This window comes from Bacillus rossius, chromosome 8 (genome assembly GCF_032445375.1).
Source record: "Bacillus rossius redtenbacheri isolate Brsri chromosome 8, Brsri_v3, whole genome shotgun sequence".
Taxonomy (NCBI): domain Eukaryota; kingdom Metazoa; phylum Arthropoda; class Insecta; order Phasmatodea; family Bacillidae; genus Bacillus; species Bacillus rossius.
In genome coordinates this window covers 20,726,666-20,745,584 of record NC_086336.1, presented here as the reverse complement: position 1 = coordinate 20,745,584, position 18,919 = coordinate 20,726,666, and the positions used below count along the sequence as shown (strand labels likewise).

The 18,919-nt window shown below is 33.8% G+C and overlaps 1 protein-coding gene across 6 annotated transcripts in view; it reads right to left on the bottom strand.

The window, feature by feature from the left end:
- The window catches only part of LOC134535570 (DNA-binding protein RFX2-like), a 290,887-nt gene that overhangs the window by 5,335 nt on the left and 266,633 nt on the right, over nucleotides 1–18,919 (bottom strand). Inside the window, exon 15 of one of the 6 annotated variants that reach the window (XM_063374762.1) lies at nucleotides 8,322–18,154. The exons of the other annotated variants lie outside the window; for them this stretch is intronic. Within the exon in view, the coding sequence (XP_063230832.1) occupies nucleotides 18,083–18,154 (72 nt within the window). The 3' untranslated portion in view covers nucleotides 8,322–18,082. Of the gene's footprint in view, nucleotides 1–8,321; nucleotides 18,155–18,919 lie in introns of those variants that run through there. 6 annotated transcript variants of the gene reach the window in all.

The window sequence follows — 18,919 nt, the reverse complement described above, 5'->3', positions numbered from 1 at the left end:
AAAAACCGAAGATGCACGATCGGGCGTTTGCCTCTCGTCTGTTGAAAGAAGGCTTGCCAACGTGCGTGAGTATTCGGGTATGTCCAGAAGGATGAGTGAATCGTAGGCTTCCCGCGTTCACCATTGTTGCTTGTTTACAAGTATGATTTTTTTTTCTTTCGCGACGTAGTTGAACGACTACATCACGTAAAAAGAAAATTACGTGAGTTCCTACTGTTCATCCTTTTTCCCGGTTTGTTAGGTCAGGTCAGCTACATTATAAATACTTTAAAACTAAACAACCTTTAAAATTAATTTTTATTATTTTTAATGTCCGTTCAGTTTCAAAGTATTTATACTGTAGCTGACCTGACCTAATCTACCTTCGAACCCTTTTTGTTAGGTCAGGTCAGTTACATTATAAATACTTAAAACTATACAAGTAAAATTAATTGATATTATTTTTAATTTCCGTTTATTTTGAAGTACTAACCTTACCTAATGGAAAATTTCATTTATTTAGGCATTCACGCACACACGGCAAAATATAAAATGGCGTCTGTTGAATGATTACATAGGGCTTGTATTGCAAAATAAGAACGGCGATATCTCCAAAAGTAATTGGAATTTTTAATCTCCGCAGGCGGTTTTGAAAAGAGGACGTAAAAGAGCACATAATGAAAGTTATTTCATATTTGTACGATTTTTTTTGGCGCTAATCCGTACAATACATATTTACCGTCTTTTTCAATGTCCTGTAGTCTGAAATATGTTTACTCATGTCATCAAATGTAGAGCTGTACTGAAGAAGCCGATTTTGCCAATATTTAGTTGAATCGGCATTTCTGCCAACTTCCAATACTCTTGTTAATTTTCGGCCGATATTACTGAAAAACGAAAGAGACTGCCATAACCTAAAAATCCACGAGTACCCTTTTCACTTTTCGTAGTAGTACTGCATTCTTTCAGATCACATTATTTCTTAGCAACATGTGCCAACCGTACATATCAAGATTTAACATCCTTTTTTTTTTCAATAATGTTCTTTAATTTTAATATGTCCTAAATAAATACATTAACATCACGGTAAATACACATCTCGGTTATTACGGCAACTATAGTGCAAATGTGGTAACTATCATGCTTCTGCAGTAGTTATGGTATCTACAAAGAATCTTTAGTTCTTTTTATGGTAATTATCTTAAGATAACAATTGGAATTGTACTGTAGTTATGGTACATCATCCATATTTCTTCGTAAGTTGTTGTTCATTTGTCTTTTCTTCATATTTATATTTACGTGCGCCATTACTGGCAGGAACTTTCATAAATATTTTAAACGGGACTTTATATCACACATTTAATGGCGTAAATGATGAGACCCCGGACAATTTAAACGCTTTTTACAGTAAAATGCGGGAAATGTTTCCGCATAAAGCGGGAAATACTTCCGCATAAAGCAGGAAAGTGATACATTAATGCTATGCGGAAAATTATAGAAGTAAAAAAAATTAATCACGGAAATTCGTAAATCCCGGGTACGTAAAAATGATGTGTTCATGTATACGGTCTTTCATGTTACATTATAAAGTAAAGGATAATAGTGTTGTAAGACTTTTATTCCGATATGATGAGAGTCTTTTTTTTTTATAGCTACAGTGCAAGAAAAGCTCCCTCGAATTTCGAGTTGATGAAAAGCCACGAGCTCGAGTTCGAGTATTACTAAAAAACTCGACTCGAAACTCGAATTTCGAGTACTCGCAGGTGTCTAGACACAACCCTGTCTTGTAGACTTTCAATGATCTGAATCACTTTTTATATTCATACTTTGCTATTTGTGCAGGATGCATGTGCATGTATAATTAAATTATTTAAATTTATGTTTGTCACTTTAGACTTATCAGCACTTAACTTAATACACAAACACAACATGTCCACCATCTTTTCCACGGACTGACGTCACAGACAAAGGTGTATGATTGGCCAATTGGATGAATATAGAACAGGCTGCACTTTCTTGCATTTTGCTTCAGCGGGAAAACTGCAGATACTTGGTAATCGCCTAAATGTTAAACGTAGCACATGTGATGAGTTTCTGGCATCATTTTCTACACTAGTTTTTGTGACGATACTTCATGATATTGCAACGTCTCTGTGATGCAGCCAAGTTATATACAATCTGAGATAACTTAATAAAATAACCAAACCCCAAAAATGTAGTTAATTTGGGTTTAATACTATGAATTAAAGCTGCTTAACGTTTGTTCAGCATATTGCGCTACCAATTTTTTAATTAAATTAAGAAGGCAGTTAAAAATATTCAAATTTCCCAATATGAATATGAATAATAAACTATTCGTATTTGATTCTACCTCTAATTCTAACACTTCAAAATAATGAATATTTTTGTTTGCTTACGAATATTTGAAATAGCATTCCTCTTGAGTTTGTCATATACCTACGTTGCCTGTTGAGATTAAGCCATTTGTGCTAAATAAATAGTTTTTTTTAATGTTTTAGTGACACTTTATTATCATGCAACAAGTATTCAAAGTTTATTACTTGACTCTATTTTCATTAAAAACTGTTATACTAACAAATTGAACTGTAAATATATACTTGACAACACCGGTTTAAGAGTACCTCCTTTTAATAGTCGTTTAACTACCACTTTATGTACAGTTAACAGAAATAATGATCTTATCTTTAGGCTAATAACCTATTTTAATAAATTTGATAAAGACATTAATTATTTTCCTTAGTTCTTAATGATCATGCATGTTTTAGTTCTGTGTTGTCTAAATTGTAACATTTGAATTTTGTTTTATTGTCTTTGTTATGTGTGTGTTTTGTTTTTATATTGTATTATTTGTATTGTTTTGTGTTTTTCATTTATGTTTATTATTGTGAGTGTATTTGTGTCTAATTGTGTGCCTACCATTAAAGGCTTTGTCCTGTTAGTTGGCATGTTACAATTACAAATAAATAAATAAATAAATAAATAAATAAATAAATAAATAAATAAATAAATAAATAAATAAATAAATTATTTCGCTACTGTCTCACCAAACAGTAACAGCAAAATAGAGCAAACAATTTAAAACACAGCATATTTGTCATTTAAAACTTGAAAACCATATATTTTTGTATTCGTTCCATCACAAACACCAATTAATAAACCATGGACTACAACACTACAAAACACGGCACTCCATTGCTATGGCCATCAAAAGTCATAGTTTCAACTGCATATAATTTAATAGTCACAATCAATTTAACACCATGTATGTCTCTAGGATGTTGCAACTCAAAAATATATTAAAAAATGTAAATAGTGATTAAAGATTCCAGATGAAATCAAAAGAAATTTTGTTTCTAATATTCCTGAACTAAAATACAACTTAACTGACTGCCGTTAAGAATGAAAATTAATGAATAACTAATGATTAAATATGTAAATACGAGCTAATTTAATCACTAATTTTGGAATACAGTAATTAAAAAAAAAATCCCTGCTCGCATTGATACGTCGATGAAAATAAAGTTAGGTAACGTATAGCAATGTCTCGAAGCTTTGGAAAAGAAATTGCTGTTTGGCTCCAATAATCTTCAAGATTTATTCCTGATTCGAATGTATCTTTTAAGTTCGTGTCGTGTTGCATTTCAATCACTTCTTCTTGGATTTCATCAGAGACTTCGGAAACGTTGACAATGAAAGGATTCCGGATCAGTTTCTGAATACTTTTGTCCTCACAGTCAGGAAAATAGCGATTGAATTCACTTTTTAAATTAGTCAAATGGATCATCATGTTCTTCTGAATTTCTTCTTTAATATCTGCACCTAGTCCGTCAATAATTTGGTTGAGCGTATCAAATGCAGAAAAGTTTTTTCTTTCGACCTTATTGATCCATAGCTCGATTTTAGCAATAAATGCCCTGATTTTATCTTCATATGCAAATATGTTGCTCATGCCTTGCAACTTCAAATTTCCTGACCCTTGCAGTTGAAGGTTCAATTTATTTATTTGCGCAAAAAAGTCGACCAAATAAGCAAAACGTACCTTATATTCGGGCTCGCAGAACTGATCTAGCAACTCTTTGTTTTCCTTGTTGGTTAAGAATATTTGTACTTCCTCTCTTAGTTCGTACAGCCTCCACAGCATGTTTCATTTGGAAAGCCAACGAACTTCTGTGTGGAAAAGCAGAGTTTCGTGTACAGAGTTCATGTCAGAACACAACTGTTTGAATAGACGAGTATTGAGTGCGCTCTTTTTAATGAAGTTAACTACTTTTATAGCAGTTTTCAGAGCCATAGTGAAACAATCCGGGAGCGTTTTGGCAGCCAATGCTTGACGGTGAATAACGCAGTGCGTCGTAATTGAGGAGGGATTTTTGGTTTTTATCAATGCTGCAAGACCAGAGCGAGAACCAAGCATAGCAGGAGCACCGTCAGTACCAAACCCGGCAAGCCTTTCCCACATAAGTCCATGTTCCTCCATATATTGACTTATAGCATTCATAACATCTGCACATTGCGACGTCGTTTTAAGTTCATGAGAAAATAATAACTCTTCTTTAAACATTTTATTGTCCTCCAAAAATTGAATAAATACAAGTAATTGACAGCATTGCGAAACATCGGTAGACTCATCACATTGTAATGCAAAATAAGGGCTGTTTTTAATCTTGTCAATAACTTGGTCTTCAATATCAGTTGACATTTTTTGAATGCGTGACTTAACTGTGATATTAGAAAGCGGTATTTCACGAATTTTCTTTTGAGCTTCCGTGCCTAAAAGCTCCTCTGCAACTATGAGCATACAGGGCTTTATTAAAGATTCGCAGATTGTGTGTGCTTTTTTCGATTTCGCAATTAATTTTGAAAGTATCTACTACTCAAGATGTATCAAGCAGATTTACAATGTGACGAAAATAAAGTAAAATTAGTAATCTGCAATTAGTTAGTTGTGTGGCATACCTAAACCAAACAAATAGATAATATTTATTTTACCTACCTACGTAGTATTTATATCTGGAGTAGTTATTTACTATAACTACCTTCGTGCACTAAGGAAATTTGCTTTTTGCTGACGAACTTTAAAAATTAAACCAAGTACTGTAGTAGGTAGGTACTCGTCACTCTCTCAAGGCCACATTACAAATCCCTACCGCTCATTACATCGTCGACGCTACAAGTGACGATCGGCAACCCGCGCCGATAAAACAAAGAACGAATGGAACGAAACCGCCACCCCCCGCCCTCTTGCACCGCATTTCGCCTTCGGACTCGTGCCACGTGCGGCTCGCGTTGTTTCGACTCTACTCATTACGTCACATATTATTAGGATGGCTTCGCGGACCACTTGGAATGCCTCCAGGGACCACCAGTGGTCCGCGGACCACCGGTTAAGAACCACTGTTTTAAAGGATTATAAAGTGATAGTCACAATCAATCTGACGTCGTCTGACTGAAGGCCACCCCAAAGCCCGACCTGCAACCGCCAGTATCCGACCCCGCTAACGGAACGCACCCCTAGCCATGGCCCACCCGAGTCAGGCGAGCACCGGAGCAACAGGTAGAATCAAAGAACATGCCCTAATTAACCAGCCAACTCAAACACAGTTAATTATAAATCAAACACAATTTAATGGTACAGTCACCTTTTATTAAAAACCCCGTCCAAGGGAAGTGCGACGTAAGAGTGCCCGGGTCACTCACGTGTGAATTTACGTCAATACATCTGTGAATGCTCCCCTTGCAGCCTTCTGCCTAAAATAATTAGAGTATTGTGTAAAGTAATTATGACCTCCCCATTTTTGTGTATAACTCGCCACTGGAGCAGTCAACAAGTGAAGAACAGTCTCCAGTGTGACTCGTATTATTCAAACTTAATTAATGTTAAATCTAATTCTTAGAGAGTATCTGCAAATTAGGTTAATCTTTATTATTTAATAAATGAATTTAGAGCCACTTTCAATATCTAGTTAATTTAATAATTTCCAAATAACGGAACTTTAGAAACTTTGGCACGAGAGGACGCTGAGGCCTCCCCTCGCGCCAAGGCCAGACGCCAGTACCGAGCAACTCGCGGACCGGGGCGGACGTGCGTCCCACGGGGAGTCCTCATCTTTTGTTTCCACTAAAATTCACTACTGGTAATTATAGTCATTCTTCAAAACCTTTTCGTACTTAAACTCCCCGTGCGCACCCGCTTAAACTTAAATTCCCCGCACAAAGCATTACGCGGGGCAGTGCAGCATACAGCACGGGCCGACTCCCGCCATCAAAGACTTTTGGATAATCGCCGAGTGCACAGGCAATGGCAACAACAACGTAAAGACTTGTAATAAATTTAATAGCGAGCCGTGGTCCACACAGGTGGACCCGGGTATCGCTGTTTTGCAATTTATGGGATTGGCCGCCTCCAACCTCGACTGGCATGAGGATTTAAGATTAGTGACGGCGCATCAGAGCGCCCAGTGTTAATTTAGTGTAATTTTTTGGGGAAACTAAATGTGCATCGTGTAACTGTAAACTGCAAGTGTAACTGTTCGTTTTAATTAAACGTCCACTCCGTGCGCGGCGTGTATACGACAGTGCAAAACCGAACCCGTGCACGTTATTGTGTGAACTTCCCTAACCCAGTCAGGAATCAGCGTGCTATGCTGTGCAGGGCCCGTAACTTGTCAATAGCCAGGGATCCCTCCAACCACGACCACCGCCGACGGTCCTAGCGGGCCACGCAGGGGCATTCACACCCAACGACCCAACTCTTGGTTAGACACAGAGCTGCTAGCCTGGCGCCCTCCCGGATACACTTTCATTAAAAAACCAGCCTTCCCGCTAGGAACCACGCCGGATCTCGAATACGAGAACCCGGACGATGGCAAATCTAACACCATATGATACAGTAGTGGTTTACTTGCTGTATATATCTATGATGAAGCAGACATTGCGACTCAAATATATATAATATATATATATATATATATAAATGCGTAAATTATGGCTTAAGATTCCCGATGAAATTAGCAAAAAAATTTTTAATATCCCTGAACTAAAAAAATATTTACTTGGCAGCCGTTAACAATGAAAACTCGTGCATAACTAGGGTTTAAGAACGTAAATATGAGCCGATTCAATCACCAATTTGAAAATACCACATGAAGGAAAAAAAAATAACTTTCTCATACAATAGATTTCAATGGATTTAATGGTATTTTGCGGTTTGCAAAAATTTTCTAGATCAATATGCAGAGTAGCAGTAGATAGTAGAAAATAAGGTAAATAGGAACTGAAATAAAAGGTTGTTTAAATTGGAAAAAAAAATGTATTTGCATTTAAATTTAAAACTTAAGATTTTGTAATTTTTAAAGCACTATTTAAAATAAAAATACTTCATAGCATTTTATATACTTTATTTATAATTTAAAAAAAGTTTTTGAAAAAAAATATTGTACCTGTGACAAGCTGGATTTTCTGCAAATCATGATTCTATTTGGATTAAAAGGATCAAAAAATAGAATAATTATAATTTAAATTTTTTTCTTTGTTACGAGAATTCACATTTTTAATGTGAGGAACAATTTTACGAAACAAGAGCTTAATCTGAGCACTTTTAAATTTGAGCTCAATACACCTTAACATGAATGATGCAAACTAGCATTGGCTACATTTTTATACATGATGCACAGCAGCAACGAAGACGAACAGATAATAGTTTATGACATTTGAAAACGTTGTTAAAAGAAATTTTAAACATCAAACAACTTCATATTTTTGATGATTAAATACGTAAGTGGTAATACCCCAATAAATAATAGATTTCAACTATAAAATAAATTGTTTTACAAGGGAAAGAAGTTATGGGCAAACATATTACATTAAATAAAAAAAGTATATCCTACTGAGAAAATGGCAGAACCGAAACATGTGATCATTTTGGACAGGAAATTGTATTTTGTGGGTATGTCTTAAACAAGTTTACTGACATTCTAATTACTGAATTTTTCCATTATAACTACCACAATGCCCAACAGAACAGCAACTCGAAAACAGATTGCTGTTGCACGGTGTTTTATCCTGTCATGTTTACTACCTACACAAAACACTCGGAATCTAATAGCTGGGCTAAAAACTTCATGTGACCTATGTGCGAGATTTTTTTAAATTCAAATTTCGACACACTAAAAAAACGGTGTGACGATCATCATGTGATAAAACAAGGTATGAATATTAATTTTACAAATATTTGAAATGCTAATTTCCCAATAATTATAGTGCTAATTTTTCTAGCCCATACCAATTACAGTTTACATAACTAGGTAATCATTCGCTATCAGTGGCCTATATTTTATTTTATTTTTTATTTAAATTTGTTACATGCCCACCGACAGTCTTGGGACTTTAGAGGTGGGCACGACACAAAACAAGTACAACACAAAACAAGTAAAAACAAACACTATCACAATAAATAGAGACAGCACAGGATAAACACAAAACATGAAAACATAAATGATATAAATACCAAAAGGACAAGATAACATGACACATTACTTAGCGAAATGTTAATTACATAATTATTAAACTATACACAATATATATATAAAAAAAATGGATAATACAAAATATAACATGTGAGTAGAGGACAAGTTAAGAGGATAAATTTTTAAGTTTAGACAATTGATTATTATTGTGATTCCTAACTAATCTGTATATTATGTCATTAAAGTTATGTAGAGTACAATATGTTTGGTATAAACGAGAATTAAATTGTGGTATTTTTAACCCAGTGGTTTCCAGGAGATAAGTACAGTTAATTTTAGCGTTAAAACAATTTTCAACAAACAGAGAATCTAAATATACTCTACGTGCACCAAGAGGAGTTAAAGCAGGTGAAGGAAGGTTTTTTAAGTTTATTAAATTAATTAATTTTGTTTGTATACTTTCTAGTTTATTTGCATCGGCCGACTTGATGTCATTCCAGATTACTGAACAATATTCTAATTTGGACCTTATTAAGGGAAAATACAGGGAGAGAATTGAGTCTGAATTGGTAGCATAAAAAGTAATGAATTTGATCATAGCAAGGGTTTTGCGGGAAGACATGTATAAATAGTTTACATGATTATGGAAAAATAATTTAGAATCTAAAATAACACCAAGATCCTTAATTGCAGGGCTGCCAGCCACCAGGTAGGTAAAAATTAGGGTGTTTTAAGGCCCTCAGACATAAAATTAGGGAACTTTTAGGGACTACTGAATTGAAATTAGAGACTTTCTAAATACAAATGGTTCACAGAGAAAATTTTCTAGATGTAATTATATTGCTAATTACTTTGTAAAATTGTCACCCTTCTCCCAAGTAAACAAGAATACTGTGTAAATTAATAAAAATTAGTTTCCACAATTTAATATGGTGGTTGATTTAACTTCCTGATATTGAAAATAAACAATGCATGTCACTAAAAACTAAGGACATTAACAAATTAAATTATTGGTTTACACAATATTTTTGCTTACACCATTCCCTTTTACACCAATGTATTTTCAATGATAGTTTTTTACATTTATTTTAATATTTTTTATCTTATAGAAATAGCTCACAAATAAATGTGAAATGAAGATGAATAACATTTAATTAAGGTCCTTTAAAAACAAGGAAACCGGAGTTTCCCGATTTCATAAACTGGAGTGGAATTCAAGATCAGTTGTTCCCCATTAACGTTACCACAGACGATGGTGACAGGGTGAAATGGTCACAGCTGTGTGGTCTTAAGGTCACCAAAGGAACACAGGAAATTGAGATTTGGTCATCTAGTGTGCATAAAGAACTGACGACATAAAGTATAACAATTCTGAAACGAAGGAAAATCATGCCTGAAGTTGGACGGGCTTACCCTTATCAGATGCCAAGTACAAAGACTTGCAAACTTTATGCAGGAAAATGATAATTCCACCAAGAATACCTACAAATGCAGCATGATTCAAATGCACAAGACTGTCTTCCTGAGACTGACACAGAAGATGAAGTTGACTAATATTGCCAGTTTTTTATTGTACTCTTTGGTGTTAATTTTTGTTAATTTGATGATTAAAAATAGTGATAAATTAACCTCCACAGAACACAATAATATAATCTCTTTGATTAGTTGATTATAAAAACCAATGGACATATTAAGATGGCCCCAACAAACCTACTCGAGTGATTTGTAATAAGGACCCATGTGACATATTTTTATGAAACTTTTGGTGTAACTCAATTTATATATTTTTCATTAGAAAGATGTCTCTGTTACATCTATTTGCCAATTTTCATATTATTACCATAAATAACTAAAATACAGTGATACATTACAGTGTGCTCATTTTGTTTTTCTGCTCTCCTGAAAAGTTTATGATTTGTAATGTTAGCCCCTTCTTACTAATGACAGACGATATTGACATTAAAAAGAAAAACATTTGAAGCTTTGTCTAATATTAAATTCTCACAAATAAATAATTGTGAAACAAAGATGAAATACATTTTAACAATACAATATTTTGATTGAAAAAAACAAAAACATTTGAATGTGAATCTAATGCTGCACATTTTCCAATTTTTATTTAAATTAACCCAAATTCAGTTCTCTGCCAACTTTTAATCTTTTAAGTTAGAACAAACAATTTTTTTTACAAACAATGTGATTGAAAAATTAATAGTTCTTGATTACAATTGTCATTTTTCCTCGTTCTACTTCTTCTGAAAAAAGACTGTCATTAAAACACTTTTAGTTTTCTTCTGCAAACTATTTTGTAAATAATCAGCTTTTCTTTTGAGTGCAGATGCTTCCTTCTCCACCTTTGCAAGGTGGGCAGAAAAGTACCCACCTATCTGCTCATTAAAGAGTACCGTGTGTAAGGGACTTTAGTAAAGTATGTGTGGCAGTTTAGATAGTAGATAGTCAACATTTATTGCAGTACATATTTCATTAATGGCCTCCTCCTCCCCTTCAGCCATCCTTACCTCGCCACGTGTTTTATTATACATTTTTGTTTCAAAAACTTCAATTAAAAAGGGACTTTTAGGGACAAGCAGAAAAAAAGGGACTTTTAGGGAATTCTAGGGACCGCTGGCAGCCCTGTAATTGTTGAACATTTCGTGATTACAGAGTTTTCTAAAATATAATCAAAATTAAGTGGTTGATATTTCCTTGTAAAGGATATAACAAATGTTTTGTGTTTATTTAGTGTAACCAGATTAAATTTACGCCAATTGTTTACTTGGGAAATGTCATTTTGTAATAAAATACAGTCATTCTGTATTATTATATTCCTAAATATTTTTAGAGCATCGGCAAAAAGTACTCCTGTAGAATGGTTGAGAATTTGAGGTAGGTCGTTTATATATAAATTAAAAAGAAGAGGCGATAATGTGCCTCCTTGAGGGACACCAGAAGAGATACTAAACAGGGAAGAATTGTGGTTATTAATTGTAACATAAAAACTTCTATTAGTTAAGTAATTAGAAAACCAGTTTGTAAAATTTTGAGTTAAACCAAAGTTAAATAATTTTTTAAGAAGTATAGAATGGTTCACAGTGTCAAAGGCCTTGGCTAAATCAAAATAACAGGCATCCACTTGCCCTCTGTTGGTAACCTCTCTGTGTATAGGATTTAAAAAAGTAAGCAAGTTAGTGGTGGTCGATAAACCTTTCCTAAAACCATGCTGACTGTTCGATAAACTGTTCTTAAGCTGGAAATTTAAAAATCTAAAAATTATTTTTTTCAAATATTTTAGAAAAACCATTGAGTAGAGAAATAGGCCTATAATTGTTAACATTCTGTTTAGAGCCTTTTTTGTGGATAGGTATCACCTTAGCAGTTTTCCATTTCTCCGGGAAAACAGAGGATTGTAAACTAAAATTAAAAATATGCAGCAAAAGAGGGACTAATAATTCAGAGCAGCCTTTTATAATGAAATTAGGTATGTCATCAGGACCAGTAGATTTGGATGATTTCAACGATTTTATGCCCCATAATACTAAACATTCTGAGATTGTGGGCACAGGAATAGATACTAAATGTATATTGTTTGTCACAGGTTGTTGGATACATGTAGAAGGTTCGTAGACACTGGAAAAATATTTAGCGTATCCATTGGCTAGTTCAGCGGGATCATTTGTGATAGTTCCATTAATTTTTAGAGAATGCTGTTCATAAAAACCATCTTTCATTAGTTTGACATATCGCCAAAATTTTTTAGGGTTAGTTTTAATATAATTATTGGTATTTCGAGTCCATTGAATTTTGTCTCTTTTTATTAAATATTTCACTAATTTACGATAATAAGAGAAAAGTGAATAGTAATACGTGTTGTTGTTTCTTTTATAAAGCTTATGGAAATGCTTCTTTGACTTTAATGCTTGAATTAACTCACTGGTAAACCAAATTGGAAATTTAGATGATTTTTTGTTTGTCATTGGAATAAAGATATTCATATTTTCAACTACGCAATTGGTTAGTTGGTCAACAAGTTCATTTACATCCATAGAATTATAAAAATCTGACCAGTCATGATTTTTGATGGAATTGGAAAGACAGAGAAAATCACCTTTTTTATAGTTTCTAAACGTTGATGTGATGTTGGAACTGTTTTTGAAGGACTCAATCTTGATGTTGATGTTTAATGCAGGATGATAAATATCTTCTTTGATAAGAACATCATAAGCCTTTGTCACTGAACACAGCTGTAGATTGGTTAAACACAAGTCTAAAAGATTTATATGAGTTTGAATATTGTTGCACTGTTTTAGACTATGTACAGATATAAAGTTAAGTAAATGGCGCACCTTAGTGTTAATGTTCATAGTCGCCTGATGGAAAGGGTTAAGATTAAGATTATTCCAATCTATACCCGGTACATTGAAATCACAGAGTATCAAAATGTCATCTTGAAATGAGGAGAGTTTATCTTCTAAAAATTCAAAATATATGCAGACAAACTCTGCCGTTAAATCTGGAGGTAAATAGCAAGTAATAATTAATCAAATAATAAGTAAATGAGGCTTTATCAACAGACTGGAATTTTGGGTGAAGTTTTTAATAAATAACACTAGACTCAAAAAATTAAATATATATATATATATATATACTAGCAGACCCGACAGACGTTGTCCTGTACACACGTCGTTAATTCGAACATTTCAAACATTCTTCAATAAGCTGTAACAATCTGGACTGTTTTGATGAAAATTATTATTCAAGAGTTATTTTAATATCTAACTTCATTACATGTACACTTATACAAATTCGACCGATCGGTAGCATGTGAATATATACTGTGTGTGTAAGTATGCATATACTGTATGAGTGAAGTGAAATGTAGAAGCTAAGTTAACTAAAAAGATGCATCTATTACCACACTCCACGGATGAAATATGTAGACTGGATAATAGCAGCCACTGTCTATGATTATTGACACGGATATTTCTAGGCGTCACCGAAAATTTTAAGTGAATGAAATGACTGATTACAGGTTGGGATATTATCCATGGAGTGTGGCAATAACAGCATCGTAAATACAAACTTTAACTTGTTTTAAGTAAAGGTAAACAATCTTATAATGAAACTATTTTATAACATTTATTTATTAATTTACAAAAACTTAATTTATCTTAATGCTATTGGATGTACAATATTTTTAGTTAATCCTTGAGGTGTATAAACAAACAAATTCGATGGTTTTCCAACTCGGGAACACGCAACATATAATTGACCGTGAGTAAAACACGGATTTTCTAAATCTAAGCTACAAATTGTCATGGTTTGGCCTTGTGACTTATTTATAGTCATAGCATATGCCAAGCGGATTGGAAATTGTAAACGTTTGAATGGTATAAGCGAATCTGAAGGAATCATTGGGATCCGTGGTAGAAGTACAACCTCACCTTGAAATTTTCCACTCAAAATAGTAGCTTCAAGAATGTTGCCCATGATTTTTTTTATAACTTATCGCGTCCCATTACATAATTTCGGAGCATTCAAATTTTGAAGCAAAATTATAGGTGAACCAACCTTCAGTCGCAAATTATGTGGTGGCATTCCAGGTAAATCTAATGAATTTAAAAATTCTACAGGATAGTTAACAACTTCATCAGAATCAACAACAGTGTCGATCGATTTAAATGTAGTTTCATTACCAGGCAGTAATTGCTGTATTTTGAAATTGATGGCATCAACATCTAAATTTTTCGCAGCTAAAATTGCTCGCTCTCGTAGCCATCCATTATCAATTATCAATTATTTCTCAAATCTGGAAAGATACTGTTTATTAACTCATCTTTGGTAGCCACCATGTTGCAAAAATTCTCTGGAAGTCGAATATATTGTGTATCTTCATACAATTCAATTTTACCATTGCCAATATCCAACAATTGTTCAAAGAATCTTGATGCTAATGGATCATTTTGAAGTTGAACGCGCATATTAATAGTAAGGCATAATTTTCTGACACTTCGCCATAGATAAGATTCTTTTAAACATGCGTTTATTTCGTCTGCATATGTCGCGCGTGGAATGACTGGTAATGCTTGTCTGAAATCACCAGACAGAAACAATAGAGCACCACCGAAAAGCCTAGTATTATCCTTGATATCTTTCAGGGACCTGTCGAGAGCTTCAAGCGAATGCTTGTGGACCATGGTACATTCATCCCAGATAATAATTTTGCATTTTCTCAAAACTTGAGCCATGCCTGAATGCTTCTTTATGTTACACATTGCTTCGGGATTTGTGTGAACATTCAAAGGTAATTTAAGCGCTGAATGCGCCATCTGTCCACCATCAAGTAACATTGCTGCGATTCCTGATGAAGCAATAGCCAATGCAATATTATTTTGTGCAAGTATCAATGAAATGAGGAATGTTTTACCAGTACCACCTGGTGCATCCAAAAAAAAGAATCCACCTTGTTGCACTGCAAATGATACATTAATTTGATCATATACATTTCGTTGCTCAGCAGTGAGCAATTGTTCATTATTGGCAACAAAAGTAGCCAAAGAAGTTCTATCCAAGTGGTGTTCCCGTTGAACATCGCTGTTGATGGTATCTACTGCTGGGCGGTTCGGCGCTGGCATGCCGAAATGGATGAGCGGCATATTCAAAATAAGAATACAAATATGCTCAATAATTATTAATGACTCATTATATATTTCTGCGGAGAATTCAATATTTTGATTTTGATTAGTAATTCTAATCCGATGTAAAATATCCTCACTCATTGAGTCTTTATATTTGTCCCACAAAGCAGATGCTTCAGACGGAAAACACATTGTCAATATTATTGAAAATAATTGACGAATTTGTTGTGGAGATGAGCTCAGTGCTGCATCTGCAAGTGTGAGATCCCAATGGTTATCATCCTCCAATAAATGTAACTCACGACACGCATCAAAGAAAGTGTCGTATTAAGTACCATTGACTTTTCGCAAATATCGGAAAGATGTTGGTCCAGGAACGTTAACCAATAACAAACGCAAAAAAAAAAAAAACATTCGCGTTGCTTAGGATGAACTGTATATATTCGACCTAAAGTATTTGTCATAAATATGTCGGTGAATCCTGGGACTGGAATGCCTCGTTTCCGTGGTTCCCAATTTTTTGATATTTATTCCACGTAAAATTTTTAGGAACATCAGTATACATTAATGTCCTTGCGAATTGACCAACAACATCTTGTCGGCAAAAAAAGGTTGAAAAATTCAGTAAGAGTTGTTTTTGAAGCCGTTAAAGCTTGTTGTAGTGCAGTCTGTTCTGTAAAGTAAACACGCTGTCCGTTTTCAAGATGCACAGCCAAATGTATAACAGCAGGATCCCTTTCATGTATAGGAAACGTAAAAATGTGCCAAATAGCTTCGTTACTGCTTATGTATCGACCCATTTGATAACGTGTAATTTCGTCATTGTCATTTACATTTTGAACAGCGAATACAGCTTTATCACTGCCCTTGTGAACATACTTACAAATGTATTTTATAGATTTCACTGAACTGCATAGTGCAACATTTATGTGCGCTTTATAGGTTTTGCACAGCAATGGTGAATATGGAACTACCCAGCGATTATCAATATCTACTGTCACACCGTTTGACAGACGCAATTCATATGATTGACCGCCATTGTCTACGTCTCTACGCCGGTAAGATGGATAACCGTCAATATTGGTGATAGTATCAGATTGGCATGGTTTTGGAAAACGTTTCGTACATTTTCCATTGTCCATACATGGTGACATCATGTTTAGAGTACCACATGGACCATGGATCATATTAGTAGTTACAATGTCAAACAATTCTTGATCAACATTCGGATCTGGAATTTCGGCTGAAATAATTTTGTCGATTTCTTCTGGGCGTACTTTATCCACCAACCAAATCAAAATATGCGCATGAGGTAAACCTCGTTTTTGCCATTCAACAGAGTAAAGCCAACAATGTGTTTCACCAAATACCGAGTGATGTGTAATGAAATTCATCAAAGATTTTAATTTTTGTTTAAAAACACGTGCAGTGATATCATGGCGATGCATCGATGTTTGACCTGGCAACAAAAAACTTTGAATTTCATCCCAGTTTGGATTACACGTAAATGTGATAAAAAGATCTGGTCGGCCATATGCACGTACGTAAGTCATGGCGTCTTGAATATACTCTTGCATATGACGCGGACTACCAATGTATGATGATGGGAGAATATATGCGCTACCGATGTTGTTGATGTCATTAGATGCATCTACGTTACCAATAACGGCGTCACGCAAATGAATGTACTCCTCAGCACGAAGTTTTGTTTTATTAAATTTTATATATCGTAATCTCTCACGTTCGATTTTTACGTACATATCGACAATATACTGATGAAATAGCTGTCATCAATCAATATGCGTAGAAGTTCATAGCACTAACTTTCTTGATCAGTTCTTCACCTGCAAATAAATATATATATGAGAGATACAGAAATTATTTGAAAAAAAAAATCTGTAAGATAGTCTATAAGTTGTACCTGTAGTTGGATTCCTTTGTTTAATACTTAAATGGTATCCATCTTCTCCTTCCCAAAATATCAACGGATACTGCAATGCATCGTAAGAACGATAATTGTCTTGAATTATTTGCATCGTATTATCTCTGCGTTGAATGCAAATGTCCCGACGTTCACATGGGTCACCAGCCATAACAACTGCAACTTCATTAATAGTTGGAACATTATATGTGCCTGCGTGCTCTCCGTAGGGCACTTTGTCTGCTTTAATAATAATGGCGTAGTTGTCGTTTTGCAGTCTGCTAGAAAAAGTCTTGAACAATTGCAACAACTGGTTATGGTTTTGCAAAAACGTTTCCAAAATGTCCACAATTTCTCGTTCCTCCATCTGCTCTATATAGTTGTAAGCGCAGCGTGTGTGTGATTGTTGCTCCTCATTGCCCATAAAATAAATTTGTAAAAATTTTGGATTGGCATCAGGCATTGGGAGCAATGAACCAATTTGGTGGTACACTTGACCTTGAATTTTGAATGTAGATTCGAAATTACGACCATCTTCATTATGAACAATTTTTGTTGCTCCAAATGATGTTATTTGGAAGCATGACTTGAATTTACGAATTTTTCGCAAAAACAATTTCGATTGAGATGTGGTGCCAGCTAAAAGTGTTTTTAAAGGTTCCGGCGGTGGATTTAGCGATGGCAGTGAAATTTTTCCAGATGCGCAACATAAACCAGCTGATTCACCTTTGTACTTGAAAGCATGACAATGTTGACACTTTTTGTCCATACTACCAATCGAGATTAATGCATGTGACGAATAGTTGATTTCAGGATCATATTCAAACGCAAGGCGATTGAGTGATGCTCTTGTCAATGCTCGATCATTTTGCATCCGGCGTTGGTTACATTCTCTATGTGCATCCGTCGCTTGTTGACATGCCTCTCGTTGTCTTACTGCATTAGCACGAAGACGTCGAGTGCGTTGTACTGAATTTTCATTCGCACGTGTAGATGTAACTTGATCTCTCAGATTTGCATTATCCGCCGAGTGTTCTTCATCTGTTCTATTTATTCGACGATCATGGACCAATTGCGCGTTCGGAGTACGTCGACCAATATTTCTGGCTCTTCCTCAAAGACGTGGCATTTTTCTGAAAAAAAAAAAAAAATAAAATAATTCTGTAAAATAATACGCAACGAATGTGAGTTTTTTTTATTGAGAATGAAATTTTAATTAATTAACAAAAAAGATTTATTGTAACAAATTTTAGATAAAAAACGTGTAATTTTATTTTTTTGCTTGATAACTTTAAATTTGAATAATTTTTTCCAAAGTAAATAATTTTTAATAGAATTTTTTTAATTTTTTTTATAGTTTCATTTTAAATAGTTTTTTTTTATTTAAAAAATGAATAATTTTTATTAAAAATGATTGAAAAAATTTGTTATGGAATCAATAAACTACACAAATAATTTTCATATTAGGGTGGTTGTTAACAAATTTATACGAAATAAACTCAAGTAATCCACAACAAATATGAGTTATTTATTGAAAATAAAATTTTTAATTATCACCGAAAAAGATTTAAAGTATGTAATTTTTAATAGAATTTTTTATAATTTTTTAATAATTATTTTTATTTAAAACACGAATAAAAAAAACAATTTAAAAAATTTATTATGAAATTAATGAGCTACACAACTAAATTTTTAGGTTAGGTTGGTTGTTATAAAACTCACATTATAAAATTCTAATTTTTATTAAAAACAATTGAAAAAATATGTTATGAAGTCAATAAACTACAAAAATAATTTTTAGGTTAGGTTGGTTGTTAACAAATTTATATGAAATAAACTCAAGTAATCCACAACGAATATGAGTTATTTATTGAAAATAAAATTTTTAATCATCAACG